This window comes from Salvelinus namaycush, chromosome 10, assembly GCF_016432855.1.
Source record: "Salvelinus namaycush isolate Seneca chromosome 10, SaNama_1.0, whole genome shotgun sequence".
NCBI classification, from domain to species: domain Eukaryota; kingdom Metazoa; phylum Chordata; class Actinopteri; order Salmoniformes; family Salmonidae; genus Salvelinus; species Salvelinus namaycush.
This window is the reverse complement of record NC_052316.1, coordinates 44,617,055-44,632,929: the sequence shown is the minus strand read 5'-3', so window position 1 is coordinate 44,632,929 and position 15,875 is coordinate 44,617,055. Positions and strand designations below refer to the sequence as shown.

The window sequence follows — 15,875 nt, the reverse complement described above, 5'->3', positions numbered from 1 at the left end:
GCCTCCAGACATCACAAGGTTGGAATGCCTTGGTTGTTATCACTGTTTAAAATTACAAAAATGTGAAGCCCCTCAAGTGCCTGGTGATAGCGTGGCCTATTGTGATGAATACCAGAGAGAATAGTGATAATTTCGACAACTTAATTTCAACACCCATGTCATTACAATGTCCTGCCTCGAGGTTAGAGCGTTGGGACAGTAACCGAATGGTTGCCGGTCCAAATGCCAGAGTTTAAAAGGTGGAAAAAAATATATGTTGCTGTGCCCTTGAGCAAGCCATTTAACTTGTCAATGGTGGCCCTGGCCGTGACCCCCATGCGGGTGTCTCAGGGGGAGTTGGGATATGCAAGAAAGACATTTATATTAAACGCTTGTAACAGGACAAATATAAACCGGCCAGTGCGGCAGGAATCCGGAACCTTTTTCTGCTGCAATTTTGTTTCTTTCGAATTGTATGGGCTGTAGAATTTGATCCTGGTGGTCATGTGATTTTGATCAGCCTAGTTAGCTAACTGATAAAAGTCAACATTTCATTCTGTAGTAGGTACATTTGTCGACTTTGCACAATAAGAGTTAGACTATAACTTATAATAATGCTGTTGGTGTTATCTGACGAACATAAGGAGCACCTAGGGTTTCTGCCAGAGGTGGACTCTGCGGGTAAATATGACTGTTAGCATGACAACTAGCTAACGTTACCAGCTGTCATTAGATTAACTAAATCAACGCTAGATTCATTGTGTTTTTTTAAAGTTATTAAACCAGCGAATACAGTGCAACATTGAGTTTTGATCCAACATAGATTCATAGATTGTCATGTCTGTTGTCGAGATGTTATTCTAGCTAACGTTAACTACTTCCGTCTGCCAGTGCCTTTAACGTTACTGTGCCTGTCCAGAAACAACCTAGCTACCTATACCCCTTGAGTGGATCTGAAATGACTGATGGGTATAGCAAAATGTCAAATTCCACTAGACTATCAGAGAGCAAGGGAGTGCTCATATATATCCCTAGGCGGGATAGGTGCAATGTCCTTACATGTTATGTTTAAAGGCGAATTGGCTGTGGAAACCAAAACAGCCAAATACTCAATCTAAACGTGAATCGATACTCAATTGCAGTACGGTTATAGAAACAGTTCCCTTTACTTTCATATCACATAAAAACAGCAACTGTGTATTTTTCAGTGACAACACGTTTGTGGCGTCCGTCTTACGTTCACACACTGACACCGGTGTTCGGAGACGCAGATAGCTAATTCGCACCGGTAGTCCACTCGGTCTGTAACATGGTAATATTGCCGTGTGGGAGCCCTAATCTTATAAAAGTTGTGTAGTAATTTAACCTTTTCATTTTTGAAAATAATTTATCGCTGATATGAAATATACGTTCCTTAGGTTTCAAAAACCGTACCACAAGCGATGCATATTAATATTTAGAGCAAGCGTCGGCCCTGGTCCGAGAAGATACTTTAGTCAATAGGCGCTAACAAAATTAGCGTCTATGAATGGGGTACCATAGTCCTTGGACAATACGGAGTAATGTTAGGCTCCTTCAGTCCGTTATTGGGCTAGCCTGGGCAGCCGCTAGTGGGCTGTATGGCCCTACACTTTAATGCCCACTAGCTGCTGCCCAGGCTAGTGGTAGGCTAATGGTTATCTGGACAGGAGTCACAGGATCATTGCCACAAGTTTGAGTGGTAATATTTCTTGTTTTTCCCTTATCAGTGGTTGGTGAATTTGGACGAATAGCGGTTGAGTTCCTTCGAAAGGGAACAAACCCTAAGATCTATGAGGGGGCTGCCAGTAAGTATCAGTTTCCAAGCTTACATAATTCTTCCTACCAAACAATTTATCCATGTAAAGCTGTCATTCCATTTCTTTGTTCAAAATGTTTTACATGGTAGATTTGTAGCTAACTAGTTTCCCCTCCTCACTGTGTCCTTCAGGAAAGCTGAGTGTTGACGCAGAGACCGTACAGCATGGTGTGGAGGGACTCATGTACCTGCTCACCGAGAGCTCCAAACTCATGGTGAGTGGGTACCTAGAGCCTGCCCTATACCCTTCCTACACCTAACACACTGAGTGATGAGAAGTTAGACAGAGGAGTGTGCTAGTCTCTAACTAGCACACTTACATTGAGGCAGCTCTCGGAAGAGTTCGGAAAACCAGTATTTTTGAGTTTGGAATGAACTGCCATGTTAAGCATGTTCTCTGCCTTGTGTATGTGTTGCAGATCTCTGAAGTGGACTTTCAGGACTCAGTGCTGGTGCTGGGCTTCACCGAGGATCTGAACCAGCTGCTGCTGCAGCTCTACCTGGAAAACAGGAAGGAGATCCGACACATCCTCGGTGAACTCACCCCCTCACTGCCACACTACCACAACCTGGAGTGGAGGCTGGACGTGCAGGTACTGTGTTTGTTTTTTCCCCTCTGCCTGTCAGTCTCTCTGTTGGCCTGTCTGTGTGTGCTGGGTTGCTAAGTCTGCGGTTTCCCTGCCAAATTGGGATACTTTGACAACGATGTCGCGGGTGAAAATGTATTGGTTGTGGGTTTTTGGCCTACTTCTAAGTTGTACCGGTCAATCACAATTGCTGATCTGTTGTTAGAATGCATTAGATTGATGGTAACAGTCAGTCAGATTAGGCTACAGGGGGAGAAAAAACAATGTCTGTTGTTGACAAGCATATTCAGTTCATATCTATATTATTAATATTTAATTCAGTGATTGAAAGTATGACCCCATCCTCAGTAGCCTATTTCAGCAGGCTATTGGGAAACACTTAACTCAAAATCGCCTCGCTATTCATGTTCCGGGTAGCCTCTGAGAATAACATTGAGGCTTACACTGTGACTGAGTTCATCAGGAAGTGTATAGGGGATGTTGTTCCCACTGTGACCATTAACCTACCCAAACCAGAAACTGTGGATAGATGGCAGCATTCACGCAAAACTGAAAACATGAACCACCGCATTTTTGCCATGGCAAGGTGACCGGGAATATGATTGAATAAAAAACAATGTAGTCTTGAAGCAAGTGGGGACAGCAGACTGGGATAGGGAGAGATTGAATATGTCCGTAAACACACCAGCCAGCTGGTCTGCGCATGCTCTGAGGACGCGGCTAGGGATGCCGTCTGGGCCGGCAGCCTTGCGAGGGTTAACACGTTTAAATGTATATGGCAGGGTCTACAGACAGTCACGGACTACAAAAGGAATACAGCTACGTCGCGGACACTGACATCTTGCTTCCGGACAAGCTTAACACCTTCTTCGCCCGCTTTGAGGATAACACAGTGCCACCGACGCTGCCCGCTAAGAACTGTGGGCTCTCCTTCTCTGTGGCCGATGTGAGTAAGATATTTAAATATGTTAACCCTCGCAAGGCTGCCGGCCCAGACGACATCCCTAGCCGCGTCCTCAGAGCATGCGCAGACCAGCTGGCTGGTGTGGTTATGGACATATTCAATCTCTCCTTATCCCAATCTGCAGTCCCCACTTGCTTCAATATGTCCACCATTGTTCCTGTTCCCAAGAAAGCAAAGGTAACTGAACTAAATGACTACCGCCCCATAACACTCACTTCTGTCATCATGAAGTGCTTTGAGAGTCTAGTCAAGGATCATATCACCTCCACCTTACCTGACACCCTAGACCCACTTCAATTTGCTTACCGCCCCAATAGATCCACGACGACGCAATCGCCTGCACACAGCCCTATCCCATCTGGACAAGAGGAATACCTATGTAAGAATGTTGTTCATTGACTATAGCTCAGTCTTTACCATAGTAGCCTCCAAGCTCATCATTAAGGACTTCCTGATGGGCCGCCCACCAGGTGGTGAAGGTAGGAAACAACACCTCCACTTCACTGATCCTCAACACTGGGGCACATCAAGGATGGGTGCTCAGCCCCCTCCTGTACTCTCTGTTCACCCATGACTGATGGCCACACGCCCCCCAACTCAATAATTTAGTTTCCAGGTGACACAACATTAGTAGGCTTGATTACCAACAACAACGAGACTGCATACAGGGAGAAGGTGAAGGCCCTGGAAGTGTGGTGTCAGGAAAATAACATTTTTTTTAACTCACTCAATGTCAACAAAACAAAGGAGATGATCGTGGACTTTAGGAAACGGCAGAGGGATCACCACCCATCCATATGGACGGGACCGCAGTGGAGAAGGTGGAAAGTTTTACGTTCCTCGGCGTACACATCACTGACAATCTGACATGGTCCACCCACACAGACAGTGTGGTGAAGAAATTCGCTTTGGCCCCTAAGACCCTGAAACTTTAACAGATGCACAATTGAGAGCATCCTGTCGGGCTGCATCACCGCCTGGTACGGCAACTGCACCGCCCGCAACCGCAGGGTTCTCCAAAGGGTGGTATGGTCATCCCAACGCATTACCGGGGGCACACTGCCGGCCCTCCTGGACACCTACACCACCCGATGTCACAGGAAAACCAAAAAGATCATCAAGGACGTCAACCACCTGAGCCACGGCCTGTTCATCTCGCTACCATCCAGAAGGCGAGGTCAGTACAGGTGCATCAAAGCTGGGACCGAGAGACTGAAAAACAGCTTCTATCTCAAGGCCATCAGACTGTTAAATAGCCATCACTAGCCGGCTACCACCCGGTTACTCAACCCTGCACCTAAGAGGCTGCTGCCCTATATATACATAGACATATACAGTACCAGTCAAAAGTTTGGACACAGCTACTCATTCAAGGGTTTTTCTTTATTTGTATTATTTTCTACATTGTAGAATAATAGTGAAGACATCAAAACTATGAAATAACACATATGGAATCATGTAGTAACCAGAAAAGTGTTAAACGATTCAAAATATATTTTAGATTGTTCAAAGTAGCCACCCTTTGCCTTGATGACAGCTTTGCACACGCTTTGCTCGTCCTAATATTTATATTTCTTTATTCCATTCTTTTACTTTTAGGTTTGTGTGTTGTTGTGAATTGTTAGATACTACTGCACTGTTGGAGCTAGGAACACAAGCATTTCACTACACCCGCAATAACATCTGCTAAATATGTGTATGCAATCAAATTTTGATTTGATAAATTATTCTGTCAATTTGAACTAAGCAAGCTGCTAAATCGTTTAGCCTACATCTTGCCTAGGCTACTGTAGGCTATCTGAAATTAGATGTAGTTTTATCAGGGGCTATAGTCTGCCTGCATCTCGTTAAGCAAACCATGGCAAGGGTGAATTACTATCATAAACCTAGATTTTAGTCTGTAGCCTATGCCTATTGAAACGACAAGTCAATCTCGCAGAAAGGCCATTTTTATAAATTTATTTAATTATATATATTTTGTCTTAACATCCGGCACAATTGCCAGAAAATAGCTTAACATTCGTTTTTTTGGAAGTTCGTTCAAGTGTTTCTTGTGCAGAGGTTTTGAGGTCCTCTGTCCAACTCACTCAATCTCTTGTTGGATTTATCTGTAGTTATGCACATGTGCAACAGGGATTTATTTACAATTATAAACCGAGCTCGAGGCCGTAATGCTGATTGGCTGAAAGCCGTGTTATATAAGACTATATACCATGGGTATGACACCATTTTTTTACTGTTCTAATTACATTGGTAACTAGTTTATAATAGCAATATTGCACCTCAGGGGTTTGTGGTATATGGCCAATATACCAAGGCTAAGGGCTGTATTCTTGCGACATATTCAAATTCCTTTATTACGTCACCTCCTAGCTTGCAATAATTTTGATGAAAACCAAATGTTGCTTCTAACGTCATTACAAGTTACGTCGATATTCCTGCTTGATAACGTCATGGAAAAAGGGTTTATTGAACAAATGTGGCGATTCCACTTGCGGCAATTTTTTGGGGGAGAGGGGCTAGTTAGACCTGGCAACCGTGTCTGAGTGAGTGGAGTCTTTCTGTGTTTCTCTCTTTGATGGTACATCAATTCAGTTTGTAAAGAAAGTCCCCCTCCCATCTCTCTCCACTAGCTGGCCAGTCGTGCCCTCCGGCAGCAGGTTAAGCCTACAGTGACTATGAAGCTGCACCTGGAGGAGAGTGGAGGAGATAAGAGCGCTAAGGTACTACAGACTGACCCTGCCACCCTGATGCACCTCATCCAGGAGCTGGAGAAAGCCCTAGCTGAGCTCAAGACCACCCATTGCCGCAGGATCCTACGCAACATCAAATAGGGTCCCCCGACTGACACAACTATTGTCGGTTATTGAACTGGGACATCATTGATCTGGACACGTGCAACATCAAACAGGGTTCTATTCCTTGACCCCGGAACCCTATGTAAGAGCAAATGGGGTCCCCTCTGACATTAAATTATTTCTCAACTTTGAATTGAGCACTGCCAGCAGAGGGCGCTACAGCTTCCCCTGCATCAGGAATAGCAGGGATAGGAGATGGGCCGCTATCACATAGGATAAAAATTTGTTGCCTGAAGTGCTTATGTCTCCTTGTCTCTTTTTTTACTTTATCTGTTTGGATCAAGACCCGTAGCCACAGAGTGTCTCAGAGTAGGAGGGCTGATCTATGATCAATTTAGCCTTTTTAGATCATAATGAATCAGATTTATATGGACAGATCCTAGATCAGCTGTCACCTACTCGGAGACGCTTTGTGGACATAGGCCCTGAGAGAGCTGATCAGGAGAAGTGAAATAAAGATGTCAGAGGCCACCTGGGGTATGATATCACCTGTGCTGTTTTATTCCGATCAGGGAGGGAGACAAGGAGATGAGGCCACACACTAAGGTGTTGAGATGTAAAGGCACTGCAATTCTAATTCACTTAGCTAATGGCTATCACAATAACCAGATCAGAATTAGGTGGGAGGGTATTTTGGGCATTTATAATGTGGTATGTTGAGGTTAACTGATGGATATTTTCTAAATTTGTGGAGAAACAGCACTTGGTAAAAGCCCTCAGTCGTAATCATACAGTGCTTTTTGCATTCATCTTCTTTTGATCATTGAATTTGTTCACCTTCAAATGTAAAAGTATTAATTGTATTTTATATATCACGTTTTTGTGCTAACATTTTTTTGGGGGGGGGTAGCCTTGATTCTCTTCACGGACCAATTGACCCTTTGCTAAGCCCTGCCCCAGAATTTTGGGCAACCAATTGCATCGCTCCAATGGATAGCAACTGTCGTCATGTCCGACTCGGACGAGCTCCCGTTTAAATCACAAAATCCAGTGAGGATTATGAAATCCAGTGAGGACTATGGCAAAAACAGTTTTCTTTAAAAACAACATTTAGCCTAAATGGCTAAATAACTGAACAGTGCAGCAAGAGTACTTGATACTGTGATTCCTGAAATGCAGAACTTGTTGATGGAGTATTTTTTAAATCTGAAATTATACTTTTGTTACATTGTTTGCTAGCTCAGCTGGGTAGCAAGCTCTGTCTCATTGGTCACCAAAATGTTGCTGATGCTAGCTAGCTACTTAATATAACTTGTTTTCTCAATGTATGTTAGCTAGCTAAGTTTGCAATGTTATGAATACAACTCCTATCTGGTATCAACATCAGGATATGATTTGAAAGCGCTAGTTGGCTCCAAAGGGGGTTATAGTTTGACTGCATGCTGACAGTGAATTCAGAGCCTTTCAGTGGCTAGCTGCACTACAAACACAATTTTATCAGGTTCCCAGGAAGCAATTGTAATGATAGTCCACTACAACATATCCAAGAGTTTCCTGATTAGCAAAGGTTTATTTTCATTATGTATTAGAAAACACAGTTTGAGATCGTTGTGAGGGGATGTCGCCAGTGGTTGAATTGGGCAGCACTGAAATGTTTTCTGACATTGCAACAGGAACCAAGGAGGGGGGCGGGCGGTAACGAAGGGTCAATTATGGTGGAAGATGAGGAGACGGTGAGAGAACACTGCGCTGTATAATGTAGAGGATTCAGAATGTGTTCTTTCTTGTTATACATCAATTGTTAATTTTTTTGTTTTGTTTTACTTCTGCATGTCTGACTAATGTATTCTTCCAAGATTTCTGATGATTTTTTTGAGTGGCTGAATGTTACTTTGAATTTTATAAAGCAAAGAAGTTAAAATGTTTACCTGCGACTGTTTCTTGAGCAACAGAGAACACTATTTAGATATTGCCGTCTATTCATTTTTCAAAGACTGATGAAGTCAGGTTTTCGTGAGTTAATTTTTGGGCAAGAATGTATTGTGAACACATGCCTGTTCATTGGTTTATAATAGTATTACTTCTCAAATAGGGAATGATTACACATAAATACCTCCATCAGGAAACTACTAAACAAAACAGCTACTTAGTCCTATTTGCTCCTGTTTTTATTTTGATGTATGTTATCGGTAAACCACCACTCTCAACACTATCAGCAAAACGAAAGCAGAGACTTGACTGAGAACTAATTCAACTCCTAAGGCAGTCTTAAGACACAGTAGGCCGGAGAATATAGTAGCTGGAAATGAACCTTTGCGGGGGTTGCCCTGCCCGGCCCGGCCCTATTCCTTATTACAGTACCTATCCCTCCTATGAAGGTCATACGGAATGGAATTCTAGCTGGGGGAAGGAACTAGGGGAGAAATAGAACCGGGCCAATATGGTGGCTGGAAAGTTACTGTAACTGTCTTGGCTCCAGACCATACCAGATAGAATTTGCCTCCAGGCACTGATCTCGGATCAGCTTACCCTCCCTTGCAATGTAGGGGAAATATTGAATTTGGCCTATATTACTATAGCCCATAGAAACGCACCAAATAAGACATTCAGACATTTTAAAAAGACAGTAAAAAAATAAGGAATAAGGTTTTGAAGTGTCTGTCCTATAACTAGGAGATATAACAAAGCTCAGGAATTATTTATATTTAACCTTTAAAGACGGTTAAGAACAAATTCTTATTTACAATGACAGCCTAAGAACAGTGGGTTAACTGCCTTGTTCAGGGGCAGAACGACAGATTTTTACCTTGTCAGGTCAGGGGAATCGATCTAGCAACTTTTTGGTTACTGGCCCAACACTCTAACCACTAGGATACCAGCTGCCCTGAAATTATACAGTACCATTCAACAGTTTGGACACACCTACTCATTCAAGGGTTTTTATTTTGCTATTTTCTCCATTGTAGAATAATAGGGAAGATATCAAAACTATGAAATAACACATGGAATCATATAGTAACCAAAACAGTGTTAAACAAATCTAAATATTTTATTCCTCAAAGTATCCACCCTTTACCTTGATGACAGCTTTGCACACTTGGCATTCTCTCAGCCAGCTTCACCTGGAATGCTTTTCCAACAGTCTTGAAGGAGTTCCCACATATGCTGAGCACTTGTCTGCTTTCCTTCACACTGCAGTCCAACTCATCCCAAACCATCTCAATTGAGTTGAGGTTGGGTGATTGTGCAGGCCAGGTCATCTGATGCAGCACTCCATCACCACCTCCTTGGTCAATTAGCCCTTACACAGCCTGGAGGTGTTAGGGTTGTTGTCCTGTTGGAAGGTGAACATTCGCCCCAGTCTGAGATCTTAAGCGCTCTGGAGCGGGTTCTCTCTGCTCCGTTCATCTTTCCTTCGATCCTGACTAGTCTCCCAGTCCGTGCCACTGAAAAACATCCCCACAGCATGATGCAGCTACCACCATGCTTCACCGTATGGATGGTACCAGGTTTCCTCTAGACGAGACACTTGGCATTCAGGCCAAAAAGTTTAATCTTGGTTTCATCAGACCAGAGAATCTTATTTCTCATGGTCTCAGAGTCCTTTAGGTGCCTTTTGTCAAACTCCATATGGGCTGTCGTGCCTTTTACTGAGGAGTGACTTCCATCTGGCCACTACCATGAAGGCCTGATTGGTCAGGCCATCGGTTCAGAGTGATCATTGGGTTCTTGGTCACCCCCCGTTTGCTCAGTTTGGCCGAGCGGCCAGCTCTAGGAAGAGTCTTGGTGGTTACAAACTTATTTAATTTAAGAATGGTGGAGGCCACTGTGTTCTTGGGGACCTTCAAAGCTGCAGAAATGTTTTGGTACCCTTCCCCAGATCTGTGCCTCGACACTATCCTGTCTCGGAGCTCTACGGACAATTCCTTCAACCTCATGGCTTGGTTTTTGCTCTGACATCCACTGTCAACTGTGGGACCTTATATAGACAGGTGTGTGCCTTTCAAAATCATGTCCAATCAATTGAATTTACTACAGGTGAACTCTAATCAAGTTGTAGAAATATCAAGGATGATCAATGGAAACAGGATGCACCTGAGCTCAATTTCGACTTTCATAGCAAAGGGTCTGAATACTTATGCAAAAAAGGTATTTTTTTTTATTTATTTCCAATAAATTTGATAACTTTTTTTTTTTTTTTTCACTTTGTCATTATGGGGTATTGTGTTTAGATTTAGGAAAAACATTTATTTAATCCGTTTTAGAATAAGGCTGAAACGTAACAATGTGGAAAAAGTCCAAGAGGTCTGAATACTTTCTGAATGCCGTGTTCCAAACAACTGGGAACTCTGGGAACTACGAGGTTAAATCACGACGTCAGTGATCTTCACGTCGGAAAGTCGGAGCTCTAGAAAGAGGCTCAAGTTTGGATGACTGTTCAAACCAATTTTGTTTTTCTTTCCAGTCTGAGCAATATTTTTTCCCGTGTTTCCAGTTGTTTTGAACACTCGGAAGTCGGCGAGCTCCGAGCTCCCAGTTGTTCAATAACACAGGTGCTTCCTGTGTGTAATCACGGCAACTTACTGCACTTCCTGGACCCATCTTCACAGTTCAGACCCTAGTGCGCTATTTGAGGTTGAATACTAAAATCAAGTTATTGTATCATAAAAGAAAACAGATGTGTATAAGAAAATGTTTAGATCGGTGGAATGTAGTCATTCAGAAAGCCTTTATAAATAACATATTACATACCAGTACAATGTAACAATAATACATGCTTAATACATGCTTGTAATCAACTTATGATCATTGTTAATATAGAAGATTGTGCTAATTACAGGCATAACACAAACAACTTAAACACACCACCAAGACTAACTAAAATTCCTCTTGTCAAATATCAGATTTTATTTTACCTTTTATTTAACTAGTTAAGTACAAATTCTTATTTACAATGACGGCCTACATTGGCCAAACCCGGAAGACGCTGGGACAATTGTGCGCCGCCCTATGGGACTCCCAATCACGGCCAGTTGTGATACAGCCTGGATTCAAACCAGGATGTCTGTAGTGACACCTCTAGCACTGAGATGCAGTGCCTTAGACTGCTGCGCCACTCGGGAGCACCCGAGTAAGTATGCCCTGACTGTATCCCATAGATCTGCCTCTTACCCCCCAGACTATTGAGGGGGCTGCTGTATTCAGGGGTCAGGATAGATCCAGTGACAGGTGGGTTTCTCAGGGTACGGGTTGGGTGGAGGTGTGTATGGAGGGGCAAGGGGTTCTGTGTCAGATATCTGCTGAACTTCTGGCAAAGTCAACTGTTCTCAGAGACAGATGCACATCGCCAGAGAGCTTACCTCAGCGACAGTCAGAGCCGTGTGTGTGTGTGTGTGTGTGTGTGTGTGTGTGTGTGTGTGTGTGTGTGTGTGTGTGTGTGTGTGTGTGTGTGTGTGTGTGTGTGTGTGTGTGTGTGTGTAAATCAGAATCGCAGGCACAGCTAAAAAACGAGAATGAGTACTGTGGGAGTGGATTCATCCTAATCCTTTAAAGATACTGTCCAGTGTTTCCAGATTTTTATCAAATATGACCTATAATAACACTTGTAATTAATACTTTTTGGAAGGAACAGTATGTTACAAGCAGCTTTTCTGTGTTGGAATGGTGTGGGCGTATACCGGTCATAAAATAATATTCACACGACTAGACCGTTGTTGATTGTCCAGTACAGTCAATGAGGCAGGATGAAATCAGTCTCTATGAGAAAATAGCACACATTTTAAAAAACTGTCTGAGATACAAGTTTGAGATGGGATTTTTTTAAAGTTTATTTTTATTAAATGTTTTATTTATGCTTTGGAAACAAATACGAGTATAAGACGAGTCAACAACATTATTTGGGTATGAGTTAACAGAGTATGAACTTTAATGAGAAACTGACTCTTACATAATAATTCTAATTCTTTATTGACCTTCAATTCAAATGATGTCTCCACTATGGATGTAGTCGATGTTATATGATCCCTGTTCACTGACTGCCCCTCCATTTGATTGGGGCTTTTCCTGGCATGCCAGACAGCTTGGGGTTTGGGCTTTGGTTGGGCATGCAATGTTACCCAAATGTTACATCAGGATGACTGGTGGGTTGTGGCTGTACCTACTGGGTCAGGCTGTATTATTATGTTGACCTTTATTTAACTAGGCAAGTCAGTTAATTAAGAACAAATTCTTATTTCCAATGACAGCCTAGGAACAGTGGGGCAGAACAACAGATTTTTACCTTGTCAGCTCGGAGATTCGATCTTGCAACCTTTCGGTTATTAGTTCAATGCTCTAACCACTAGGCTACCTGCCACCCTAAGAGTATAAGTATGTATAAGTTCTGTGGCTATAAAAAATATACATTTGATTTATTTTGTGGGACACATCAACATTCTGCACCCTATAGTCAACCATACATAGTCTACCTCTCGACCAAAAAGCTTCCAATCCAGAGAAAATCGTTGACTTTTTGGTCTCAGAAGATTCTACTGTACGCTTGAAGATTATACTGTACTCTTGAAGATTATACTGTACTCTAGAAGATTATACTGTACTGTTGAGGATTCTACTGTACTGTTATAGATTCTACTGTACTCCTGAAGATTCTACTGTACTGTTGAGAAGATTCTACTGTACTCTTGAAGATTATACTGTACTGTTATAGATTCTACTGTACTCTTGAAGAGTATACTGTACTGTTATAGATTCTACTGTACTCTAGAAGATTCTACTGTACTCTAGAAGATTCTACTGTACTCTTGAAGATTCTACTGTACCAGAAGATCTACTGTACTGTTGAAGATTATACTGTATTGTTATAGATTCTACTGTACTCTAGAAGATTATACTGTACTGTTGAGGATTCTACTGTACTCTAGAAGATTCTACTGTACTCATGAGAAGATTATACTGTACTGTTGAGGATTCTACTGTACTGTTATAGATTCTACTGTACTCTTGAGAAGATTCTACTGTACTGTTGAGGATTCTACTGTACTGTTATAGATTCTACTGTACTCTTGAGAAGATTCTACTGTACTGTTGAGGATTCTACTGTACTCTAGAAGATTATACTGTACTGTTGAAGATTCTACTGTACTGTTGAGGATTCTACTGTACTGTTGAGGATTCTACTGTACTGTTGAAGATTATACTGTACTGTTGAGGATTATACTGTACTGTTGAAGATTCTACTGTACTCTTGTAGGTGCACTACTTCTTTGACATGATGGGGTTGGTGGTCTGAGGCCGGAAACGGACCAGTGAACCCAGACCACCCCCCCCCCAGCCGGCCAAGGCCAGCCAGACTGAGGAGTGCATGGCTGCTTGGTAGGTACATTGTTGAGGACAGAGTAATTGTCCATCAAAGGGATTGGTTTACAGGGTGGCACACGCCATCTCTTAGCATTTGACATTACAAAGGACAGCTGCACCCTCTGTGGAGTACAAGGGCTTCTGGTTACTTTTATCGTGGCCCGTGTTACAGTTTCACACAGTGGTTAAAGGCCTGAAGGGCCACCAACTGGGCAGCATATAGGAATCTATTCTAAAAAGTAAACAAACAAAACTGTTATCCATTTATCATAATTATGAACATGGAGCATAATTTAGCCCACTAAACAGAGATTTAACCTGCTGCGTTCCAATACCCTTATGCTGATCTTTTTTTAATCAATTGAGCCAAAGGCATATTTGCCCTGTGTATCACATTAGTGTATATTTTTTATTTTAAAAAACCACATTGGATAAAATTAACCTAAAAAATAAATAAAAAACATTGGCTAAAATTCAACTAGATAAAACTTTTTGGGGGATAAAAATTCACCTAGATACATAAAAAAAAACACATGTTGATAACATTCACCATGAGTGCAATGTGTTGACATAGTAATGAAATGTTTGCAAGCACAATGTATTTGTCATTTTATCAAATACAGGCCACTCACCACACTATAGACTGGACCACTAAAGAATACGTGGGATTGAAAATTCACAAAGAGAAAAAGTAGTGTATCTGACTGGCGTGGGAGGGCTTATCATTCATGCTACTATATATGGGGAAATTAATGAGAAACCTACTTCGAAGAGATCACTGCATAGTTTATGTTTACTCGGGCAAAATCACAGAGAAACATTTATTTCAGTCAAAGTACCTAGGACGGGGCACCAAGCGCTCAAATTTCAAATGGTTATTCAACAGATGGGTAGGCTAATGTTTTCACACCCACACTGGGGGTGTTGTGTGACAATCAGTTAGGATACGTTCAAAACGATTTCACGGCTGTTCTTTTTCACCAAAAAAAGTCATTATCTTCTACAGAACATTCAAAACACATACATCCAGTCGACATCTTCGTCTCTGTGGACAGTTTTAGATGAACTTTACTTAATCTACTTAAATGGTTATATTTCAGTAAATAACTAGTTTAGAGCAGAACACGGGACCGTCTCCAAACGGAAATAAGCAGCTGTGATTTATTGCAAAAACCATCTCGCAACAACTCTATTCCGCAACTTTGTGGCGTTGAGTTTGAACTATTTCAACATTTGCGTCATTGTTACACCCGCCATCAATAGTTTCAGTCAGTTGAGAGATATTTGTTTAGTAATCCTGAAGCTGTGCTATCCCTCTAGCGCCGGAGGTCATGCATAATTCATGAGCGACTGCTGACACAGGCGTCGTAGAAAAGTTGAGTTTACAAACTTTGGGACAGGAGCGGAGTCCGGGCAGGAGCAACAAGAGCTATCGAACTGGCCGGAGCGAAGGGAAAGTAGCTACATTTCAATTTACTTTTCTCAAGTAGGGACACATTTTATTGTTCTCTATCTTACTCTTATAGAATAGTTTTATTGCGAGTTAGACTGCAGAAAGGTGAACTATTTTTGTCCACACAGAGGGTTCATAAAAGTTTGCCTGAGAGTAGCCTAGGCCTACTTCAGAAGGCTCAACTTTAAATCGTTTTTATATTTTCTGTATTGCTCTAACTTTTACACTAAGACAAAATGAGCAACCCACTTCAGCCAATGCCAGGACAACAAGTTATCCATGTCGCGCAGGACTCGGATACGGATCTCGAGGCGCTTTTTAATTCGGTTATGAACCCGAAACCCAGTTCATGGAGGAAAAAAATGTTACCCGACTCTTTTTTCAAGGAGCCAGATTCTGGATCTCACTCCCGACAGTCGAGCACTGATTCGGGCAGTCACCCGCCCAGGCTCACCGTACAACACGTACGGTCACATTCCTCGCCCGCTACTTTACAGATTGGATTGGGAGCCAACCCAACTCCAAGCCCGGTACATCACTCGCACATCCGCCACCAGTCTTTCGATGTTGCCGAAGAGTTGCCCCTGCCCCCTGGATGGGAGATGGCCTACACGTCCAACGGACAGAAGTATTTTCTCAAGTAAGTTTTTTGTTGTTGTTTTTTATTCCACAGAAAACACACACGGTAAAGTTCCCAGTCCTTTCAACAAAACAAAAACTCCATAATCCTTAAAGCACCACAGATCTGAAGTTCAGTCAGTGTAAAACTCACTTCAGATGACATTGGTTCATCTGAAATGATAGACATATAAAGTGGACTGTGAAAAATCAGTGTAACTAGAGCGTAAACAGCAAAAGCTTCAGATCACTGTGCTGAACGATTGGCCCCTTTGAAACACCT

The 15,875-nt window shown here is 42.3% G+C and overlaps 2 protein-coding genes across 4 annotated transcripts in view; both read left to right on the top strand.

Annotated features, from left to right (window-relative positions):
* The first annotated feature begins 458 nt into the window (after positions 1-458).
* Positions 459-8,090, top strand: commd2 (COMM domain containing 2). The gene is made up of 5 exons (XM_039002953.1): positions 459-660; positions 1,728-1,805; positions 1,949-2,031; positions 2,236-2,409; positions 6,001-8,090. Exons 1-5 carry the CDS (start codon positions 594-596, stop codon positions 6,199-6,201), a joined length of 603 nt encoding a protein of 200 aa, XP_038858881.1. The 5' UTR covers positions 459-593; the 3' UTR covers positions 6,202-8,090.
* A 6,752-nt stretch (positions 8,091-14,842) lies between these two features.
* wwtr1 (WW domain containing transcription regulator 1) overlaps positions 14,843-15,875 on the top strand; it is a 63,941-nt gene continuing 62,908 nt past the window's right edge. The window contains exon 1 of one of the 3 annotated variants that reach the window (XM_039002948.1): positions 14,843-15,614. In XM_039002948.1, the coding sequence (XP_038858876.1) occupies positions 15,211-15,614 (404 nt within the window). In that variant the 5' untranslated portion in view covers positions 14,843-15,210. The remainder of the gene's footprint in view (positions 15,615-15,875) is intronic. The other 2 variants (XM_039002950.1, XM_039002951.1) reach the window with 2 other exon arrangements.